The sequence below is a fragment of the Mesoplodon densirostris genome, chromosome 3 (genome assembly GCF_025265405.1).
Source record: "Mesoplodon densirostris isolate mMesDen1 chromosome 3, mMesDen1 primary haplotype, whole genome shotgun sequence".
Classification (NCBI taxonomy): Eukaryota; Metazoa; Chordata; class Mammalia; order Artiodactyla; family Ziphiidae; genus Mesoplodon; species Mesoplodon densirostris.
Window position 1 is genome coordinate 125,497,110 of NC_082663.1, and position 24,247 is coordinate 125,521,356.

A 24,247-nucleotide genomic window follows, 5' to 3' on the forward strand; every position below is an offset into this window, starting at 1 on the left:
AAAAATTTTTTGTTGAAAGGAGAAATCAATGTCACATACTCCTCTTTCTCCAAATCAGTTTTTAGAAACTTTGGTGAAATAACACACGTTACATGAAGTAGTCTACAAAGTTAAAGATATCAGGGCCTCGCTCATCACCTAGCAAGAAAAGGCACATCCTCACAACAGCCAAGCCTTAAACGTGGGAGGCAAGGCCTCCCCTTTCTTTAGAAAAGGATTTTTTCCCTTCAGGACAGTGGCTACCACATGGGGCCCCTAGACTCTGGCGAAAGCAGGTAACCAGCCGGGTTCCAAGGCCTGGCCTAGCGGACCCTCTTCCCGCCAAAACTCACCGCCATGGCGCCGCCCGTCCGACTGTGCAAACCCACGACGGTGACTTCGGTGATCCCCCTCAAAGGAGTGGTTATAACCTTTCCCCTCCCTCTCTGGGAAGCCAGGCCTACCACGACACTAAAGCACACACTTCGCACCTGATGAGGCAATCACGGGCTCACTAACTAAGTACCTCCGGGGGCATCTCATAGCCTGCTGGGAATCGTAGTTCCCAGACCCCTAGACCCCACGTCCTGAAGGTACCTATTGACTACATTTCCCAGAGGACAACAGGCTACGGAAGTGTACCCGATAAGCCACTCAGAGGGGAACCGGTAGTGACGTCATGAGCATGTTGAACTACAAAGCCCATGATGCAGTTCGGGGTCGCAGACTGCCGCGAGGGCGCCCTGAGTGACGTTGGGATAGCCCGCGTTCAGCGTTTTCACCGTGTGGAGCTGGGTCGGGTGTCTTGTCAGGATGCCAGGGTGCAAGGTGTATTCGTCTTCAGTGACTGAGGTGCTAATTATGCGTTGCCGTTGTCCACAGATATTTATCACTGTCGGTGGCATTCAAAAGTCCAGAATTTAGACATTTTATAGCCGTTTATTAACAATCTCCATTTTATTAAAGGAGAGGCTGGAAGCCTTCTACCTGGTCCCAGTGCCAAGCTCAGACTGTTTCATCCGTGTCACCAACCAAGACTGAGCTGTCTGAAGTGCTCGTCACTAGCCACATTGTGGCTATTTAAATTAATTAAAATTAAGAAAAGTTTAAAATTTATTTCTTCAATCGCACTAGCCACTTTTCACGTGCTGGAAAGTCCATGTGCCTAGTTGTTACTATATCTGGACAGTGCAGATATAGAACATTTCCATCATCAAAGAAAGATCTATTGAAAAGTGCTGATCCAAGACTTTTACTTTCTGGTGGTCAGATTAGTTACTCTCACATGCATTCCTTTATTAATTCAATAAATAATCCTTAGGGATCTACAAAGCACTTGGAGGGGTGGAGGTGTGCCCAGCCCAGAAGTGTGTCTTCCTAATGGAATAGAGGGAAAAAATTTTTAATAAAAATTTTCACAAAAATAAATTTTGAATTATATATGTGTAATATATATTGTATTTACATTTTTCAACAATTAGTTTTGAAATATAAATTTAATGATGGCCTAACACAATGCCTGGCACGTAGTATGGGCTCAATAAAAATTTGTTGGATGAAAGGAAGTTAAGAATGAACCTTAAGTTATAGAGAACCTACCAGTGGCTCTCCTGCCTCCAGGCTCTTACACATACAAATACTCCACATCACTTTCCACACTCTGTACCTGTAGCTACTAACCATTTAGACATCACTTCCTGACAGCCCAAGTCTGGGTTGAACGTCCGTTCCTAAATATTCTCTGAAGCACCTGCTTCCTGCCCTCCCTTGGGAAATTTATCTCACTGAATTTTAATTGCCTGTTGATTTATCACTAGAGTTAAGCTCTATGATAGCAGAGGCTGCCTAGCACAGTGTCTGGCACATAGTAGGTGCCTTATAAGTATTTATTGAATGAATGAAAGAATCCTCATCATCCACAGCTCTTATAGCTATGGTTAGGCTTTCCTGTTCCAATTCTGCCCTAACCAGTACTATTTGTCATCTTTGACTCATCAGCTTCCAATCCACGTTGGTTATTGAAATTATTCATACAACCAATACTTATTAAATACCTCCTATGAACATGACATAGAGGTAAGGTATAGTAGGGAACAAGACAGACACTGCCCCTGCCCTCATGGAACTTACAGTCTAAAGTGCATGAGCCAATAAAGAAGAAAATAAACAAGTGATTGTGTGATGACAAATTATGAAAATTATGAAAAACCTACCCCCATGCCTCCAACTGCATTCTTTTTAATTTTCCTATTTAAGTGACAAATATTTTTTTCAAGGGTCACTTGGTTTTCATTCATTCGACAAAAATTTAATTCACTTATACTATATACAAGGCACTATCCTAGATGCTGGAAATACAACTCTTGAACAAGACAAGTGCGGTCACCTCCTTCTAGTGGAAGAGGCAAACACTGAAGCTATGGGAGCAATGGGAGGCCATGGAAGGGTTTTAAGTAAGGAAGGGACATGGTCCCATTTGTGTTTCATAGAGATTTTTCTGAAGAAGGGTTGAAAGGGAGCAAAACTGGAAGCAGAAGGCTGTTGCAGTTGTCCAGGTGAGAGGTGACAGTAGTTTAGACTTTAGTGGTGACAGTAAAGGTGGAGAAAGGTAAACAGAGTCAAGAGGTATTTAGAAAATGAAAGTTATTACAGCTTAGTAATATGGCTTTTTAACTGGGAATTACTGATTCTTTGCTATGTCATGTGGATTACCCCCTCTAGATAAATGAAATTAGAAAGGTAGCATAGTGGATATTAGCTCAGGCTCTGAATCAGACCAAGTTCATCATTTACTAGCTGAGTGACCTCAGGCAGTTCAATTAACCACCATAAAATAAAGGTAATAATGGTAAGTACCTCATAGAGGATTAAAGAAATAATATGTATTTAGGTATAAACCCTGTATATATATGCCCAGCATATAGTAAGCACTTTAAAATGTCAGATATTTTTATTACTATTTTAGGAAAATTGATCGATAAACACTAATCTGAGTCTGATTAAAATAGAAAACGCTTACCTGCACCGCATAATAATCTCTTTCCTAGCCTAACTGAGCTAGTTATCACCATATAATTGTGTGGTATGCCTTCACCAACTATCAGACCATATTGTGCTCATTCTTTAAAATGTCACAGTAGGGCTTCCCTGGTGGCACAGCGGTTGAGAGTCCGCCTGCCAATGCAGGGGACACGGGTTCGTGCCCCGCCTGGGAAGATCCCACGTGCCGCGGAGCAGCTGGGCCCGTGAGCCGTGGCCGCTGAGCCTGTGCGTCCGGAGCCTGTGCTCCGCAACGGGAGAGGCCACAGCAATGAGAGGCTCGCGTAACACACACACACACACACACACAAAAGCCACAACAGAACTCACTTCCGCCTTACTTTATTTTGTTTTTCTTCCAAACCCACCCCACCAGTCACTCTACTCAATTCAATTGAATCTGCATTTCTAAATTCAGATGCATAAAGCTATAAATAGCTTTGGCTGTCTCTGAGTCTCTTTATATTTGTTTTTCATGCATATTTACCTAACCTCCCAACCTTTATATGACACAGTTCAAGGAAGAAAATGGGGGCATTTATTTTCACACTTCTGTTCCACAAACATGGCACTCAATAAATATAGTTGTCACTTCCCTACCCTATTAGATACCTTTTTTTTTTTTTGCGGTATGTGGGCCTCTCACTGCTGTGGCCTCTCCCGTTGCGGAGCACAGGCTCCGGACGCGCAGGCTCAGCGGCCACAGCTCACGGGCCCAGCCGTTCTGCGGCATGTGGGATCTTCCCGGACCGGGGCATGAACCCGTGTCCCCTGCATCGGCAGGCAGACTCTCAACCACTGCGCCACCAGGGAAGCCCAGACACCTTTTGTTTTTAAATGTTTTTTTTTTCCAACATTAGTGTTCTACCTTAACTTTTATGTTTCCTGAATGGTGAACAGTTTTTTTTTTTTTTATGACCTAGGAAATGAATATAAAGAGAAGGAGATCTTTCTAGGCTTTATGGACTTTAGCTGATCCCGGGGTTGCTCTATGTGCAGCCTTCGACAGTTACTGGGCAGCAGAGGAATCGTGTGTGCAGGAGTTGTGCTCACCGGCATTGGAGGCATATGCTGGGGTCTGACTTGAAGCTCTGTCCTGTGCCAGCTCTGCTCCTTCAACCTTGGGACTCTGGGTCCTCACATGTAAAATGTGTGTGATGATAGTGCCTACTTCCTAGGCCTGCTGTGAAAATACAATGAGCTATACCAAGGAAGGTAATTAGCCCAATGTGTGGTTCATGGGCTAAGTGCTCAAGAAAGATTAATCTAAAGAGAAAGAAAGAGAAGTGGTTAATACTGGAAGCCAGTTTGATCAGTGTTGTGGTCTGGTCTTGAATGTTTGTGTCCTCACAAAATTCATAGGTTGAAATCCTAATGCCCAATGTGATGGCATTAGGATTTGCCAGGAGCTTAGGTCAGGAGGATGAAGCCCTTTTGAATGGGATTAGTGTTCTTATATAGGAGAACCCACAAGCTCCCCAACCCCTTGCACTTTGTGAGGATACAAAGAGGAGTGTTCGACCTGGAATGGGGCCCTCACCCGGCCATGCTTGGCACCCTGATCCTCAGACTTTTAGCCTCCAGAACTATGAGAAATAAATTTCTGCTGTTTATAAGCCACCCAATCTGTGGTATTTTGTTATAGCAGCCCGAACAGACTAAGACAGTCATTTAATTAATGGGAATTCTAAATCTGATTGACATGAACTAGGAACAAGTAGCCATATTAATTAGGGAGACTTTTATATTTAGACAAATGTAACCAAATTAGAGAAGTTGCACTTCTCCAGTACCAAATTTTTGAGAAACCCCTGTTGCCTAGATTTCTCCTAAAGTGGTGATACTTGTAATTCTTGAGAATTAGAAATCACTCACTCATACCATGCCACTCCAGACTCAGGATCCATATGCTTTAGCCTGCTCTTGTCAACATTGCACAGAGAATTCCCAGCCGTGTCATAGGGTCATATGGGAAATGTGACACTTGAGTTCCTAAATAACCTACCTATCTAAATTGTTACCAGCATTTCCATCACCACTGTGAAGTAGTCCAAGGGCTTCTTAAGAAACAGAAGGAGGGAAGGAGAGGATGGACAGACGGATGGAAAAGAAGAAAAGGAGGAGAGGGCTTCCCTGGTGGCGCAGTGGTTGAGAGTCCACCTGCCGATGCAGGGGATACAGGTTCGTGCCCCGGTCCGGGAAGATCCCACATGCCGCGGAGCGGCTGGGCCCGTGAGCTGTGGCCGCTGAGCCTGCGCGTCCGGAGCCTATGCTCTGCAACGGGAGAGGCCACAACAGTGAGAGGCCCGCGTACCGCAAAAAAAAAAAAAAAAAAAAAAAAAGAAGAAAAGGAGGAGAAAAAAAGAAATAGGTAAAGACAAGCAATTACATATCATTGAGTTTCCAATTTCAGTGGCTAAATTTTTAAATTTCTTTTGTGCATTTACAATATTTAGTATTCCTATTTTTACAATAACAATGAAATCAAACTGGTCTAAACTATATAAGAGCAGAATCATGGTCCTACTTTTTTTTTTCTTATTCATTGGTCAGGCTCCCATTATCTTTGTAGCCAGAAGTCAGTATCTTCCTCTAGATGTCATTTTATATAGGGTCCGAGAATGTGAGCTCCATTACCAGATTGACTGACTTTGAATCTTGAACACCATCCCACCCTGTTCCAAACTTGCTGACCTTGAACAATCACTTGATCTGCCTAGGCCTGTAACATGGTGATAATAATAGTAGTTATCTAGCAATATTATTTTGATGATTATATTAGTTATTCATTTATATTTATTGCACATCTATTATATACCAGGTTTTGTTTTCAGTGCTAAGAATATAATGTGAACAAGTAAGACAAAATCCTTGACCTCATGAAAATTCTAGTTAGAATGGGGTAGAGAAAACAAATACATGAAAAAGTTTCAGACCATGAAAAATGCTTTCATAGGGACTGAGGTCCCTATGAAGATAAAACAGGATTATGTGATAGAGAATAACTAGAGGAGGGAAATGGGGTGTTAATTTAGATGGGATGGTCAGAGAAGGCTTTCCTATGGAGGTGATATTTGAGCTGATGAGAAAATTCAACCATGAGAAGATGTGTGGAAAAGAGTTCCAGGCAAAAGGACCAGCAAGTGTAATTAAAGGTCCTGAGGTGAGAAGGAGCTTGAAATGTTTGAGAAACCTAAGATGCTTTGTCCTCACACCTCTCTTCTCAAGTATCCAGCACCCCTTCCTCACATTCAGCTGATGATTGCTTCTTAATTCACTGAAAACACAGCAGTCTGTAAATAACTTCCATGAGTTTCTTTTTCTACATCCATCATACCTCCATCCCATAACATGCGCTCTATTTTCATTTATCATGAATAATCAGGGCTCCTATTAAGACCTACATTCCATCTGTGCACTAAATCGCATTGTCTTTTCCTACTAAGAGATTTTACCTTCCACATCATCAAATTTCATTTCTCTACTAGATCATACCAATCTACATTCATACATATCTTCTAACCTAATGCAAGCAAGCAGACAAACAAACAAAACAAAAACAGAATGAAATGCAAACAAATCCTCCCTATCCCACCATACCTTTTGGTACCTTCATTGTTCTACTCCCCTTTACAGTAAAACTCTTCAAGAGAACTGTCATATTATCTCTGATTCCTCTCTTCTCTTTCTCTCCTGAACTCTGACCAATCATGTGTTCACCTCCTCCATTTCATGGAATTGTCCAGGTCATCAATGACCTTCATGCTGCCAAATCCAATGGTCAATTCCATGTCCTCATCTTACTTGATGCAAGAACAACATTTGACACAGTTGAAAACTCCATCTTTCCTGAGGCACATTTCTTCTTTCTCTGTTCTCCTCCTGCCTCATTGGCCAAGTCTTCTCAGTTTATTCTACTGGATATTACTCCCCTTCCTTCTAAATAGGAGAATGCCCTAATGGCCCTTCTATCTAGATATACTCACTTCCTAGGTGATCTTATTTAGGCCCATGGTTTCAACACACTTTACATGCTGATGAATCCCCAGTTTTTAACACAAGGCCCAATCTCTCTCATGAACTCCAGACTCTCAGATCCACCTGTCTACTTGGCATTCTACTTGGAGTTTTATATTAATTATCTATCATGCCTAAGAAATTACCCAGAACTTAGTGGCTTAAAACAATAAGCCATTAATTATCACTCACAGTTTCTGTGGGTCAGGAGTTTGGAAGCAGCTTGTCTAGGTAGTTCTGGCTTGGGGCTTTCATGAAATTGCAGTGAAATGCTGGCCCGGGCTGCAGTCATCTGAAGGTTTTACTCAGGCTGGAAGATCTGCTTCAAACATGGCTCACTCACAAGGCTAGAGAGTTAGTCCTGGCTGTTGGTAAGATGCCTCATTTCCTCTCAATGTGGGACTCTGTGAAGGGTTGACTGAGTGCCTTTGGACATGATGACTGGCTTTCCCCTGAACAAAAGGTCCAAAATAGGAGCTATAATTCTTTTTATCCTAGTCTTGGAAGTCAATGACTGTCATTTCTAGTGTATTCTGTTGATCATACAGACAAGCCCTGATCCAATGTGGGAGCAAAGTATACCTGGGTGTGAAAACTACAAGGTAAGGATCTTTGGGGGCCATCTTGGAGGCTGGCTACCACTGTGTCCAATGTCTAATATCTAATTCATGTCCCAGACTGAATTCATGATCTACCAGCCATTCTCTAAATCTGCTCCTCCTTCATTTTCCCCATCTCAGGCCAAACACCTCAGTGTCATCCTTGAGTCCTTTTTGTGTTTCATACCAACAATTAATCTGTCAGTAAAACTCATTGACTCTACTTTTAAAATATATCCAGAATCCAACTTCTTCTTACTATCTCTTTCAGTGCTGGTCTAGTCCAAACTACCATCATTTCTTGCTTGGATTATTGCTTTCTAACTGGTTTCCCTACCTCCACTTTTGTCCCCTCCAGTCTGATTACCATGAGGCAGCCATAGTTACCATATTTAAAAATAAAAAACTAAATCAGACAATTTTATTCCTCTGCTTAAAACCTTCAGTGTCTTCCAGTTTCACTCAGAATAAAAATTCAAAGTCCGGGCTTCCCTGGTGGCGCAAGTGGTTGAAAGTCTGCCTGCCGATGCAGGGGACACGGGTTCGTGCCCCGGTCCGGGAAGATCCCACATGCCGCGGAGCGGCTGGGCCCGTGAGCCATGGCCGCTGAGCCTGAGCATCCGGAGCCTGTGTTCCGCAACGGGAGAGGCCACAACAGTGAGAGGCCCGCGTACCACAAAAAAAAAAAAAAAAGAAAAAAAAAGAAAAAGAAAAAAAAATTTCAAAGTCCTTATTATGGCCAACAAAGTCCCCCATGATCTGGCTTCTAACTACTTCTCTAACCTCTTCTACCATCACTTTCCTCCTGGCTCACTCTGCTCCAGCCCTATGGCTTTCCTCCTTTCCTCAAACTTGCCAAATTAGTTCCTGCCTCAGGGTCTTTGCACATACCTGAAAAGCTCTTCTTCCTGATATCCACATGACTAACACCCTCCAGACCACTGCTCAGTCCTTCCCCATCACTCTCTCTCCCATCACGTTGCCTTATTTTTCTTTATAGAATGTATCCCCCCTGACATATGATATAGTTGTTTATTTGTCATCACTCTTCTCCTGCTAAAATAGATCTCCAAGAGAATGCCTATTTTATTCGCTGCTGTATCCCCAGGGCCTATAAGAGCGCTTTGCCTATGATAGGTTTGCAATCAATATTTCTTGAAAGAAAGAAAGGCTGAATTCAGGAATTGAAAGAGGCTAATCCATGCAGAGTTTGTTGGCCAGAGTGCCTGGCACACAAGAAGTATGAGTTATTATTATTTGATGTGTCCAAATCCCAAGGGGCTTATTCAATCCAAGGAAGAGAGGGCAGTTGTCTTCTAATATCAGAGGGATAACCAGAGGGAACTGGTGTCTGGTCGGTCTACTGTTGCTATTTCCTGCTTTAAAAAATAAAACAGTCCCTACTGCAGTGGAGCTTTGCACATTCCTCCTGTTTGCTTTTCTAATCGGTAAGGATGGCAGACTGAGGTCCCTATGAAGATCTCCGAGAATGGGGCATGGACTATTTCTGGTACACACACATCCAGAGATGCCACTTTCAACCTTTTCTCCCTGTTGACACTGCTCTCTATGTGTGAAACAACTTGCTTTTAAATTGAGATAATTGTAGAATCATAAGCAGTTGTAGGAAATAATGCAGACAGAACTTTTGCACACTTTTCTTAATTTCCCCCAATGGCAACATTTGCAAAACTCTAGTTTTATGATTTTGCAAATCATAACCAGAATATTGACATTGACATGTTTTATGTGTATTCATTTGTGCATGTCTCTCTCTGTGTGTATAATTCTATACAATGTTATCCTCTCTGTAGTTCCCATACGCACCCCCACATTCAAGATACAGAACAGGGCTTCCCTGGTGGCGCAGTGGTTGAGAGTCCGCCTGCCGATGCAGAGGACACGGGTTCGTGCCCCGGTCCGGGAAGATCCCACGTGCCGCGGAGCGGCTGGGCCCGTGAGCCATGGCCGCTGAGCCTGCGCGTCCAGAGCCTGTGCTCCACAACGGGAGAGGCCACAACAGTGAGAGCCCACGTAACGCAAAAAAAATAAAAATAAAAGATACAGAACAGTTCCAATTCAACAAGGATCCCTCATGCTGCCATTTAAAAAACACGCCCACTTTCCCTCCACACCCCCATCTCTGTCTTCTGCTCCTAAAATTATGTCATTTTCAAAGTATTATATAAATGGAACCATACAATATGTAACCTTTGGGGATTGGCTTTTTTCCTCACTCAGCAAATTCATCCAAATTGTTGCATGTATCAGTAGTTCCTTCCTCGTTGGAGAGAAGCATGGAATCGCATTCCATGGTATGCTGTGTCACACAGTTTAACCATTCACCTGTTTAAGGTCATCTGAGCTGATTCTTGTTTTGGGCTATTATAAATAAAGCTGCTCTAAACATTTGTGTACAGGTTTTTGTGTGTGAACATATGCTTCCATTTCTCTGGGGTAAATGCCCAGGAGTGTAATTGTTGGGTCATATGGTAGTTGCATGTTTAGTTTTTAGAGAAAATACCGAAGTGTTTTTCAGAGTAGCTACCATTTTACACTACACCAGTGAAGTGTGAGTGATCCAGTTTCTCTGCCTCCTTATCAGCATTCAGCACTGTCAGTTTTTTTGGGTTTTTTTTCTTATGTTATCCATTCTTTTTTTTTTTTTTTTTTTTTGGCTGTGTTGGGTCTTTGTTGCTGCGCGCGGGCTTTCTCTAGTTGTGGTGAGCAGGGGCTGCTCTTCGTTGCGGTGAGCGGGCTTCTCATTGCAGTGGCTTCTCTTGTTGCGGAACACGGGCTCTAGGCGCGCCGGCTTCAGTTGTTGTGGCATGCGGGCTCAGTAGTTGCGGTGCACAGGCTCCAGGGCACGGAGGCTCAGTGTGGCTCGTGGGCTCTAGAGCACAGGCTCAGTGGTTGTGGCGCACGTGCTTAGTTGCTCCGTGGCATGTGGGATCTTCCCGGACCAGGGCTCGAAACTGTGTCCCCTGCCTTGGCAGGCGGATTCTTAACCACTGCACCACCAGGGAAGTCCTAGCTATTCTTATAGGTATTTAGTGTGAAGCAACTTTTTAAAAAATCCCTTTTAATGTAGTTCTCCTAGGAAAACAAACTGTTATTTCCATAACGAAGAGAGACTATTCCAATTGACTGACAAACTATTTGGCTGTCAACTCACCTTGACTTTGCATAAAACTAAGATTCAAGTGACTTTTACTGAAGTGACTTTTCTCTGAGCCAGGTGGACTGCTCCAGGTGACCCAAACTCAGGAGAGACTGATATTTTGATATGTGTGTTGTTCAATTAGCTGATTATTTACAAATGTACAGACATGAGAGGGTCTGTTTGTAAGCATGAGCTTCCTAGTTTGAAATTCCACCAAAGCGTAATTTAACTGCATGTAAAGGAAGCAAATTGTGATTGTAAGGTTCACAGAGAAAATTCAAAAATGACCCTCAACTTCTCTTATTGTACATCTGGGACATTCTTAGCCACAGGTTGGAGAATAAGGACCAAAAAACCCCCCATAATCCCTCCAAAAAAAGTGAGCACAATACACTCTGATTTTGGAAAGCCTGTCTAATCCTGTCAACACTTGTGTGAAATCACACCATTGACAGTTCTTCCTGGTGGAGGCACAGTTACCCTCAAGCCAAGAAAGTGAACTTGGTTTGAATAAGGATGGTTTAGATGTGTTTTCTTCTTGTAGTGTTAGTCTCTCTTTTCAATGCCCCGTATTAATAATCTCTTTTGTCTTTGATAAACTGGCATCTCTTTTTTTCTCCTCGTGTGAAAATAAATAAACTGAGAGAAAAGTCAGTATTTGTCAAGTATCCATTTTAACGTCCACCTTAATTAACTAAGGAAAGAACATTTATTTAAAACCAGTTTTACTCTGTATTATCCAAGAGCAGTGCCTAATAGATGATAATGGGCTCATTATGTATTTGTTGAATGAAATTTGAATGAACCACATAGTTCATATGTCAGTGTTTGCAGGTGAGGTGATTAAGTGAAGGTTACAGGTATGGGCTTTGGAATCACTCATGGTCAAGGCTGGGCTTTTTCACTCATTAGCTTCATGACTTTCTGGGATGCAATCTTCTTGTCTATGAATATTGTTTACTATACAGGGGTACTATGAGCATGAGAGGCAGAAATACACTGAAATATTTAGCATAGGGCCAGTAAAGGGTATGTACTCAACTTTGGGTTTGATTATCATTTCCAGCGCATGACTATTAGACCACCAGAACCTGAGCTCCCGAAAGGCAGTGAATGGATATAACTTTTCAAACTTTTGTCCCTGCCCCAGCCCAGAACACAGAATCTGGTACCTGGTAACCAGCACTAAGTATAGGTGTGTTGAACTAGTACATATGTGTATGCATTGCCTTCAGGGTAGCCCAATAACTGAATGACTGAAACCAGTGCCTCATTCATTCATGGACTTCGGATGAGTCAGTTCTGTGCATACAACAAATAAAGTATATGGAAAATTCTGGGCCATGGCTACTGACCAAATCTTAACCAAATGTTTAGCAAATGGAGTGAGTCAGGCATGGGAGTGGGATTGCCTGTATTGTATCCCACTTCCATTTCTGGAAAAGCAACTCTTCTATAGATGCCACTTTCTCAAGACACAGTTTGGAGTTCAACATCTACATTCAAAATACTAGTTTATATCCATCAATCTATTTTATTCAGTTTATAAAAGTAGTAACATCACATTTGAAAAATAGGGGGAAAGGAATAAATTATCCAGGGTCTCCAAACCCAAATATTGCTACTGTAATCATGTCTGTTCTACTCTCTGTGTTTGGTTAAATGATGCCCTTGGTCTCTAGGAAGCTGGTATCTCAACACCCTCACCTCTGAAGTAAGGCTTGAAAAATTTGTTCTATAAATACATTTGAAAAGTACTTTGAAATTCTTGCAGAGGAGTGATTTACTGTGATAAAGGCAATTCCTATTACATATCAATCACACTATCAAGTTCTTGCCTAGTCCTAGGCCTAATCAAATCACTTTTACATTTCTCTTTTTAAAATTTCTGTCATTTTGGGGTAACACTTCATCTCTGTAGTGGAAAGAAGTAAAGGGAAAATGTGGATAAGCATAAAGCAAGAAGGGGAGGTGAGAGGGAAGAAGAGGCAACAGTTGAATGTGGGAACGCTCTGGGCTTGCTGTTGGAGGATGTGGATGTTACTTCTGCTCCATTGACAGATGTGCAATTCTGCGTAAATCACTCAGTCTCTCTGGGCTTTTTTTCTCATACGCAAAGTTGGGGAGGAGGTGTCAGTGAAGGAGTTTCACTAGATGATTTTTAAGTGCACTTCGCTTTTATCACTCTACAGTAAGGGGTCCACAAACTGCAGCCTGCAAGCCAAACCATATTGGCATCTGTTTCTGGACACCTGCGAGGTAACAATAACTTTTACACTTTTAAATAGTTGAAAAAAAATTAAGGGAACAATATATTGTGAAAATTCTCTGAAATTTTCATATGAGTTTTATTGGAACACTGCCACAGTCGTTTGTTTACATATTACCTATGGCCTATTTCATGCCAAAAGGGCAGAGTTGAGTAGTTGCCAGAGACCTCATGGCCCACAAAACCAAAAATATTAGCTGTCTAGCCCTTTACAGAAAAAGTTTGCCTACACCTGCTCCATATATATATATATAGCATGCCTGCTTATTTGGGGTTGACCCGTCTCTTTTATACGAGGTGTGTGCTCATCAGGTATTTTTCATAGTGTTATGATTATAATGCGTTATCCCATATACTGTTCAGCTTTCTAAGAGGAGGGACTCTGTTTTGCTCACCATTGGAATCCTAGCGCCTTACACAGTGCTGGTATATAGCAGGTGCTCAGTATTTGTTGTTAAATAAACATTCTAACACCAGTGCCAAGCCAGTCATTTCAAAACTCCAAAAGGGACTTTTCATCTAGTACAGACTAAACTGTCTATTTCAGTGATTTCAATTTTTTAAAAATTATTTTTAAAAACTTTTTTTTTCCGACCAAAATCCTCCCTGCACTAAACTCCCACCGAATTTTAGATAGGCAATGAAGAGAGAATTTTTGTAAAAATTGGAATCCTTTTTCTTCCTAAATAAAAAATACATTTAAAATACTGGTAAAATTGAAATGGCCTCAGCTTTTTACAACCGTTGCGCCACGTTTTAAAAATGACGATTATTGGAGTCCAAGGCATGGTTGCCATAGCATTTTGCATAATTTAAGCACAGCAGCAAAAGATACCGGTATGCGTGCCGAGCAAAATGAGTGTGCGAGGAAAAAAAGTAAAATTCTGCGTTCTGTGCGATATGTCGAACGTGAACGTATTGCACGTTGTGTTGCAGATTTACTACAGCTGAGTCATTTCGGGACACGAGTGTGTGCTTCCAGGAAAAAAACGAGAGGAAGGAGCCAGGCTGAGGGTCTCGCCGGGTTCCCCCACGCACTTCCAGCAGCAGACAGCGGTATTCCGCGGCGGTCGGCGGCGTGGTCAAAAAAAAAAAAAAAGGCGCCGCGGCCCCTTTAAGAGCCACAGCACCTTCTCCAAGATACCATCTTGCACCAGGAGCTCACTTAAGCTCTCTACCTACCTTGCTAAATCCCTCCTCCTTCACTGGGTACGACCGGCGGGCGGGGCGGACGAGCCTTTTCATTGGCTTTGCGCGCACGGCCCCTCTGTCTCCTATTGGTTCCCGCCTCCGTCACTCGACGCTGTCTCCCGCCCTTTGTGCCGTCGTGCTACGTTGAGTGAGGGCTCTTGGGTTAGTTCCTGTTAGGCCCCGGCCGGGGGAGTAGGTTGAAGTGCCCTGAGATGCCCGGTGGGCTGGGGCACTGAGAGCTGTGAAGAAGGCGTGAGGAGGCGGCGAGGGGCGACCCGCGGCCGGCCCGAACGGGAGCGGCGGCAGAGCCCGCCTTCCCTGCACCATGCTTATAGAGGATGTGGATGCCCTCAAGTCCTGGCTGGCCAAGTTATTGGAGCCGATGTGAGTGAGGCAGGCTGGGCCGGGGCTGGCGAGCGTGGGCGTTGGGGGCCCGCGGGGGTGTGGGGGGAGGGGAAACGGCGTGGGGGAGGGCGGAGCGGAGGGGCCGCGGTCGGGAGGTCCCGGCGATGTCTTCTCTGTAGTACTATCACCATCGTGGGGGGTGGGGGGAGGGAGAGCAAGGGGCGTAGAGGCGGTGTGGCTGGGGGGCCGGGGGAGGGGAGGAGGGCGGGGAGGACTGCGAGGGTTTTTTAAATGTAAATATTGGGGTGTTCAAAGGGGCAGAAGGAAGTGAGGGAATTTAAAACATTGCTCTTTGAGAACTGAGGGAGAAAGCGGGGCTGTCGAGGGATTTTAAAATTTGAATATCGGGCTCTTGAAGGGAGTATCAGGATACCAAGGGCTTTACAAATAATATTATTCCGGGACTAAAAGATCTAGAAGCAGAGTATCGAGGACCTTTTGAAAACATGAGGGGAGAAAGGGAGAGTAGGGACATTGAGAGATGTGTAGCTATTACTGAGCTCTAAAGGTTCAAGAATATTGAATTAAAGTAGGGTAGTTGAAAGGGATTTGTGGGCATCGAAGTGTTTTAGGAATTATTGGGAACCTGATAAGCCTATTGAGGGATGTTATTATTGAGGAGTTGATAGTGCCAGGAGAGCTGATGATTTTTAACTACCATTAGGGGTTGGGAAAATTGAGATTTTTGTAAGTTTGATTGGGGGTTGAAAGGACTACCCTGGTATCTAATATTATTGGGGGACGGGCTGGGAGGGGTATACCGGCAGCTTCTAGGGATTTTTGGATACAGGTATTGGAGTGATAAAAGGGGGGGTAGTAGGAAGAATGAGTTTTGTAAGTCCTGAGAGGGCAACTGAAGATATTGGGGTGTAGGATTATCGGTGCGGGGCTTGTTTTTTAAAAAATATTTGGGTAGTGTTGTGGAAATATTGCTGGGACCCTTGAAAGGAATAGCGGCGGTATGAACTTTTGGTTGGTTTTGTAATCATTTTCAAGGGGCAAGGTTGTGAAGTTCTTACTTGGGACACTGGGGCACAGGTAGTCTCTGAAACACATCTCCATGAGCAAAGAGGGAAAGCTGGAGGGAGGGTTGGAGAGAGGGGCTAGCTCACCCTCTGGGGAAGGAAGGCATGGGAAGGGATCATTTGCTGCCCCCTTGTCATTTCTCCTTCTTACTTATCCTCCTAGTGGAGGGGAGGGCTTTCTGGCTGAAAGGAAAGGGGTAGATGAAGAGAAGGGCAGGCTTTGATTCATTAGATCAGATCACTTTAGTGGAAAAATTGAATTTTTGCAGAGGCAGAAAGAAGGGGTAGTTGGGGAGGTGTGGAGGTATGGTGAAGTTGGGGCTGTTGGGAGACAGCTACTTACTTCCCTGTTTGTCTATTTCCTTGTCCTCCTGAGAAACCCTGTTAACTAACTTCTGTTGTTTTGCCATTTTGGTTTCTTGGGTTGGGATGGTAACACCTAGGAAGACTCATCTGTAGTCCAGTGTGTCAGCCTTGTGAAAGGAGTAGGATGGGAAAGGGAGACAGCATTAGGAGCATTTTGATGTCTGAAATGATATTTATTTGCTTTCTGAGGACGAGGAGTGTGTGAGTAGAGCACAGGTATGAATAAATGTACACTAAAGGCCTCTGAGTTTTACATTAGTGATGGTCTGATTAAAGTGAAAGGGACTTCTGGACATCCTTGAAAGTTTTATAGAAGAATATGGGCCTCTTGAATGTGCATCATACTTTCCCTACACACAGTAACAAGTTTGGAGCACAAAGATGGCAATGAAGGTGGGAAATCATGAAGTAGATTTAGTGAAATTGACCATATATGGAAGAGGCTAGAAATAGAAGAAGGTCTATTAGAATATTCTTTACCTTTGTGTTTTTAGTTTTCTGGTAGAGATCCTTTTTTTTTTTTTGCGTTACGCGGGCCTCTCACTGTTGTGGCCGCTCCCGTTGCGGAGCACAGGCTCCGGACGCGCAGGCTCAGCGGCCATGGCTCACGGGCCCAGCCGCTCCGCAGCATGTGGGATCTTCCCGGACCAGGGCACGAACCCGTGTCCCCTGCATCGGCAGGTGGACTCCCAACCACTGCGCCACCAGGGAGGCCCTAGAGATCCTTTTGAAAGTATTAAATGTGTACTTTATGTTTTGGGTAGAAGGTGACAAGTTTTAACATTATAGTTAATTGCTATTTTTTTTTTAAGTTCCCTGAAATGTTTTAGTCTGGGTAATGTTTTTTGGTTTCTTTCTTAATGTCAGAATTTAGTTTGGGTGGGAACTTAAACCTCCTAAGGGTGTTTTCACTAGGGTTTTTTTTGACTATTTACACTGATTTTTTCATAGATATTCTGTAATTTTCATGGGTAAAAATTATCTTTCGAAATGATTATTTCTGTTTAGTTTCCCCATTTGTTTTGGGTTATATGTTCAACTTAAAGCTCACATCATGCATCTTTTCTTTTAAGAAAAATTTTGTTACTTTTTTAGGGTTAGAAAAGATCTAAAGTCACTGCTTAAACTTTAATAATACAAATGATTTTCCTAGAACCACAAAATTAAAATACTTATTTTTAACTCATGTAAGTAATGATTTTGGATGAAGGTGTTAATAAGAAATAGTAAATGCAAATGCTGAGGTTACGTATATTTTCATTCTTAGTATGTTGTCATCGGAGATTATTTTTTGTTTAGACATTCTAAAATGTAATAAATGATATGCTGAAGTGGGTTGTATTTGTAAATTTACTTTTTGCATATTCCAGATTCAAGAAAGTTTTCATAGGAGATTGGCATGTTGCTACAACATAGCATTTCAGAGCAGTTGTTAGGCTTTCATATAATGTAGTTGCAGTGGATATGTTGGAATCATACTGTAGCTGTGTACATCATTTCCTATTGCACTTTCTTATTTAGCTTAATTTGAAGTTAACTCAATTTAGGGGGTTCCCTGGCGGTCCGGTGGTTAGGATTCTGAGCTTTCACTGCCATGGGCCCGGCTTCAATCCCTGTTCTGGGAACTAAGATCCTGCAAGCCACACGGGTGGCCAAAAAAAAAAAAAAAAGTTAACTAAATTTATAAAAGTTTTTGATTTTTAGGAATTTTTAAGCATGGTCCACCTTGTCATAGTGAAACGAAGGCACGTAACAGGATATTACTAAGCCAGTCCAGTTTGTATGTGATTATTCCCTGTAGACAAATAAGAAATCTCATGCTGTTAGAGCTTATCTGTTTCCTTCCACTCCTTTTGTAGGTGTGGGACATGTCTATTACTTTACTAGAGGAAAATCAGAAGGAGGGAGGCTAGAAGAAATGACTCCTTAACCGGCTGTGAGAAACCCAGTACCATTTTTGTTGGCAGTGCAGTAAAGGGGAGAGAAACCATCTTAGTCAAGGAGTTTGTCTCTTCCTACCACTGCATGAACAGACTGAACTCACAGATCTTCTTTGAGGTCCTCATCCTTCTTCACTTTCAAAACCTCCTAGGTATCCTAGTTATAGAGACTGTGTAGGGATTATGCTTAAGTAGGACATGTTGGGTTTCTTTTTATTAGAAATAACTGCTCATTTTAAGTATTTGGACTCCTTAAAGGTAAGGGTCTAAGTAAACCTCGGGGATAAATCAATCACTAGAGAAATTTCTACAAGTTTAGAAAATGTTCAGGCAAGCATTTTTCAACAACAAAGATGCATTTCTACCAAAAATGCTGTCTTTAACGAGGAATGTTTTAAGTTTTTTATATTACATATATTAAATACGTACAAATACATCTAATTTACTGCTGCTTGTTAGGCTTATTGTAAAAATTTGTCTTGTGATGGTCATTTTGTAATGTATAGAAATATTGAATCACTATGTTGTACACCAGGAACTAACATAAGTGTTGTAGGTCAGTTTTACTTCAAAAACAAACAAACTCATACAAAAAGAGATCAGATTTGCGGTTACCAGAGGTGGGGGGTGGCGGGAGGGGAATTGAAGATAGTCAAAAGGCACAAACTTCCAGGTATAAAATGTATAAGTACTAGGGAAGTGAAGCATGACTAATATAATTAATACTGCTGCGTTACTTATGAAAGTTGAGAGTAAATCCTCACTTCCATCACAAGGAAAAAATGTGTATTTTTTCTTGTATTTTGTGTCTATATGAGATGATGGATGTTCACTAAATTTATTATGGCAATCATTTCATGTATGTAAATCAAATCATTAATGCTGTACACTTAAGATGTATATAGTTCTGTATGTCAATTATATCCCAATAAAACTGGAAGAAAAAAAAAGCTGTGAATAACAAAAATTTGTCCTGATAATATGTTTATTTTTATTTATTTTTTTTTGCGGTACGCGGGCCTCTCACCGCTGTGGCCTCTCCCTGTTGTGGCCTCTCCCGCTGCGGAGCACAGGCTCCGGACGCGCAGGCCCAGCGGCCATGGCCCACGGTCCCAGCCGCTGCGCGGCATGTGGGATCTTCCCAAACCGGTGCACGAACCCGCGTCCCCTGCATCGGCAGATGGACCCTCAACCACTGCGCCACCAGGGAAGCCCCCTGATAATATGTTTAAAAAGAGTGATAGGGTTTGTAATACTTTTTGGACAGCTATATCCATCTATTTATCTATCATCTATCTATTTTAGTAGAGCATCATTATGTGACTTAGGACATTTAGCTTCTAGTTCTATATATGATTCACTGTTTGACTTTGGAGAGATTGTCTAACCTTCCTATATTAAACAGAGTTAATTACTTTAACCTTTTACCTACCTCACAAATATGATATGAGTATTATGATGCAGACTCTAAAAAGTGCTTTGTGTACCTCAGAATCATTAAATATAAATGAAATTTTATGATTTTTGAAATGTGAAAATATGTTGAACTCTTTTTGCAAAAATATTTTACTTACTAATGTTAAGTGCTGCTGCCTCTTACAAAGTAATCAGTCTAGTGCATGACAGGGTTAGATTCTCTACAGGCCCTACAGGTAGGGACAAGAATTGCTAGTGAAAGGACTTGGTGTGCAGTTTCTGTGAGTTCAGGTCTTTGTAAAAAAAAATGCACCAGGAGATTGACTGTTTCATTTCTGAGTATGATGGAAAAGGCAGCAATAATGTTCATTGAGGTCATTTTATGACTCGGTGGTCAGTGGGTGTATACTTGGGTTGAACTCTAAAGTTTACATGCTGCTTATAGGTTTGCAGTCCTTATCAAGTTAACTCTGACTAGTAATCTCTGCAGTTGCTCAAATGGGAAGAAAAATCACCATGTAGCAGCTGTTACATCACATCTCCCTGATAAATAAACTACAAGGGGAAAATGAGTATTTTGTAAATATGTTCTTAAGATCAAAAAGTAGTGATAATTTTCTGAAACGTATGTAGTGGCTTTATAGAATTGGTGTGCCTCTAAAGTCCTGTGGGACTTGTTTAAGGAGACCGTTCACTGTTTCACAGAAAGACTTATTTTGACCGGAAGACTTCTTGGCAAGTTATAGTATACTAAGTTAGGAAGGTATTTGTTCTTATGTCCTTTGGTCCACCTCCTAAATATTTCTGACTTCATTCTCCCTGGCCCAATCGTTGTAGGCTAGAAGCCATATATTGCTTTTATAGCCTTATGTTTCCTACCACTGTCTTGTCTTATCCTCTCACAGTGTTGTTACTTCATTATTAATCTCTTTTTTTAAACCATTTGATATTTTGTACTATAATTATTTGTTTTCATTTCCATCTCTTAGCCTTGTGACTGCAGGGCAGTGTCTGTCTTGCTCAAAGTAATTCCATTACCCAGCAAGATGCTTGGCATTTTGTTAAGACTCGGTAAATGTTTAAATGAATCAATATCCTCATATGTATATTTAGGTTGGTCACAATTAGAAAAGTAAGATTTTGATCCTATCAAGGATCTTAATCATGCTCAGATTTTTGTGACACACTTCTGGAAGTCTTGTTGGGCTACTATTAGTATTGGTAACATAGCTGCTACTGTATTGTAATTGTCAGTTTTTAAAGATTATATGGTAAGTGGTGATGAAAGAATAAATAAGAGCAATCATAAAGGTACAGAAAATTACAGCACAAAACTCCCTAATGTATTTAAGTTTCAACATGACTCATTATTTCAGACTGGCAATTTCCTTCACAGTGCATTTATGGATACATATTAGGAGCTGTTAAATTTAAATCGTCCCATTCCTTTGTCTGTAAACATGCTTTTGTATTTGGTGCCGAATTCTAACTATCAGTTATTAACAGTCAGTTGCTCACTCACATTAAACAAATATTTAGAATCTGTGATCACTCTTTTTTCTTGGTGTCTAGTCTTTTTCTACTCTTTTACCTTCTTGTAAGTATTCATCTTGAGGTTTTTTGTTTTTTTGTTTTTTTTGGCTACGCGCAGTCCTTCTCTAGTTGTGGTGCGCGGGCTTCCCATTGTGTTGGCTTCTCTTGGTGCAGAGCACGGGCTCTAGGGCATGCGGGCTCTAGAGCGCAGGCTCAGTAGTTGTGGTGCACGGGCTCATTTGCTCCGCGGCATGTGGGATCCTCCCAGACCAGGGCTCAAACCCGTGTCCCCTTCATTGGCAGGCGGACTCTTAATGACTGCGCCACCAGGGAAGTCCCCCATCTTGAGTTTTAACACTATCACATCAAGAAGTATTTCATCAGAAGCAACCTAACTCTGCATTTGTTTTTCAGAGTCTGAATACTAAATATACGTATAAGATATCTGGGTTTGTTTAACTCACCTCATCCAGTAATCTGAGTTTTGCCTGTTTCTCACTAGATGCTTCATATCCTTACCCAGTGTCATACCTGTTAGGTCGTGAGACTCCTTGAAGGTCCCTATAACATCGGGGAAAATAACATTGCTTCTTTTCCTCCATTCTTACTTATTTTAAAAAATCCTTTCTCTCTGTGTTTAGAATATCTTCCTTATCCAGGCTCTGAACTTTCTAAGTAAGGGTAGAGATGTAATTTCTTTTTCCTCTCCTCCATTTGAATGTTGATTAGAACTATACTGATCAAACGTCTTACTGTTCTCAGGAGTGAAATGAAGTCTATCTACACATCTCTAATTTTATGGTGTTTATGGAAGTGCCAAGGTGGGCATGGCATGGGTAACATTTTTTGAAGGTGGAAATGCTATATATCCATTTTAGAATTTAGCAATTGGATTTACTAAGGTAATCTGTTTGTAATTCTCCAAAATGTAATAGTTTTTACTTAAAAATTCCAGCTTTCTTTTAATTAATATGTAGCTCATCATCTGTATACTTATACTCCTAGTGCACTTTGACCTTTGCCCATCATTTTTTTTATAGTTTTGAGTTTTGTAAAATTGACAAAATTGCAATTTGCTTTCTTAGAATTTGGTGCATAAATGAGCATGGATATTTTTTTTTTTTTTTTTTTTTTCTTTTTGCGGTATGTGGGCCTCTCACTGTTGTGGCCTCTCCCGTTGCGGAGCACAGGCTCCGGACGCGCAGGCCCAGCGGCCATGGCTCACGGGCCCAGCCGCTCCGCGGCATATGGGATCCCCCCAGACCGGGGCACGAACCCGTATCCCCTGCATCGGCAGGCGGACTCTCAACCACTTGCGCCACCAGGGAGGCCCGAGCATGGATATTTAAAGAACCAGCCTTGCCTGAAACAGTGTTAATATTGACAGTGCAAAAAGTCTGCTATTTTATTGGAATTATTAATTTTAAAAGTATACATTACACTAGAAAGGAAGTAAGGGTGCTGGTGCTTGTTTTTTATTTACTAATCTCATAAAGTTATTGGAAATGTGATTGATACCTTGAACTGAAACTTAAACTTTCTGATTGATGGTAGAGGCCCAAGGATTATAGAATAAGATTAGTTAGATTTGAATAGTGTATTATAGGGATATGATCACTTTGCTTGCATAATGATTTTATTTACTGTCATTCTGAATTTTTTCATTTTACCTTCACGACAACGCTGTGAAGCCACAAAGGATATGTTACTTAAATGTACATTTATGGGGAAAATAGAATATAAATATATAAGTGTGTGTATAAATATTTTTTATAACATGGCAACTTTCTATTTTATGTAATACATATAAAATGTTAAGTCTGGCAGATTGCTACTCAAGGATCATGTGGCGCCCTGGCATAGGAGATAATTTTGAATGTCAAAGTCAGGTTACTACTACTGACTAGAAAAAAAAAAAAAAGTGACGTAGACAAAGGTTATCTCTGCTGCCCTTTCACCACTTCTCTTGTCCTTTCTGTTCTCCCAGATCTTTTCTTTCTTGCTTGTAGCTGCTGAAGTGTTTGCCAATAAAATTTAAGGTGACATCCTTCTTGTGTTCTCACTTTTTATCTTAAAAAGACCCTTGAGATACTCACTGAGAAGATTAGTAGTGGAAATTGATTGCCATTTTTAGATGTTGGTGCTTGGGGTTATAGGGAATGGGGAAAGCTGTCACATCACACTTTCCCTGCTTCTTCCTCATTGATCATGTGGAACAAATAGTTCCTGAGGATACTGATAGTGCTTCTACAGCCTGGGAGTCAAGCTGCAACTTAAGGGTCCATTGCCACTCTTTCCCTATTACCACTGAGAGCAAATAAATGTAGATTTGGTCCAAAATTCTGAGTATGATTAGAACATTGAAAATAGGAGACAAATTATTTCATAAGAATAAGCAGAAAAAAAAACCTTACTTGTACTATATATATGCTCTTTGTTAAAATAGTCGCCTTTGTTTGCAGTCACTTTTTAAAAGTTTTTGACTTAAAGCTTTCTAAAATAGGGGTGACTTCATTAATGACATCAGTGTTTGAAAAAAAATGTTTAAAAATTTTTGTTTTCTCTTTGTTTAACTAGATGTGATGCTGACCCATCAGCCTTAGCCAACTATGTTGTAGCACTGGTCAAGAAGGACAAACCTGAGAAAGAATTGAAAGCCTTTTGTGCCGATCAACTTGACGTATTTTTACAAAAAGGTAATTATTATAGGCCTTCAACCAAGTATTTAAGTAAAGATTTTCAATTTAAAACTTCCTGATAAAATCTTGAAGATAAAGCTTGAAAGGAAGGAAATTGGTCAGGGTCCTTTAAATACTTGAATATACCTATTCATGCTTAATTATTTATTGTGTATTTTGGCAAAACTTTTTTTCCCTTTCCTTCTCTGCTTCTCTCCTATATTGAGGCAGTGGTAACTCAAATGCTTTTTAGGTGAATGAATCCCTTGCAGCTTGTGGTAGAGCCTGGTTGATGGTTGAGGGGTAGCAATTTAAGGATAATGAAGTTGCTTATTCTTACTGTTTATTAGGACAATGAAGGTATCTGTTTTTTTTCTTCTTCTTGGCTGGGCTTCTTGATATCCAAGAAGAAATGGGCATGATCCTCCTCTTCTTGTGTCTTTAACTTCATCATCTTATCAAAGTCTTGCCCATAGTCTGCGGAGCTTACTAGGGGCCTCCCTGCTGCTTCTCTGACCTTATCTCCTACCATTCCCCGTCACTTTTTCTATTCTAGTCCCATTGACCACCTTGCTGTTTTTTCAGCATGGCAGACATGTTCCCAGCTCAGGGCTTTTGAACACTGTT

At 41.5% G+C, this 24,247-nt stretch overlaps 2 protein-coding genes across 6 annotated transcripts in view; one reads left to right on the forward strand and one right to left on the reverse strand.

Moving 5' to 3' along the window:
• Positions 1 to 482, reverse strand: part of LARS1 (leucyl-tRNA synthetase 1) — a 68,674-nt gene extending 68,192 nt beyond the window's left edge. Inside the window, exon 1 of the mRNA XM_060093576.1 lies at positions 333 to 482. Coding sequence (XP_059949559.1) covers positions 333 to 338 — 6 coding nt within the window. The 5' untranslated portion in view covers positions 339 to 482. The remainder of the gene's footprint in view (positions 1 to 332) is intronic.
• Positions 483 to 14,408: 13,926 nt separating this feature from the next.
• RBM27 (RNA binding motif protein 27) overlaps positions 14,409 to 24,247 on the forward strand; it is a 65,992-nt gene continuing 56,153 nt past the window's right edge. For all 5 annotated transcript variants that reach the window (XM_060093577.1, XM_060093579.1, XM_060093578.1 and 2 more), the window contains exons 1-2: positions 14,409 to 14,641; positions 23,520 to 23,638. In XM_060093577.1, coding sequence (XP_059949560.1) covers positions 14,583 to 14,641; positions 23,520 to 23,638 — 178 coding nt within the window. In that variant the 5' untranslated portion in view covers positions 14,409 to 14,582. The remainder of the gene's footprint in view (positions 14,642 to 23,519; positions 23,639 to 24,247) is intronic.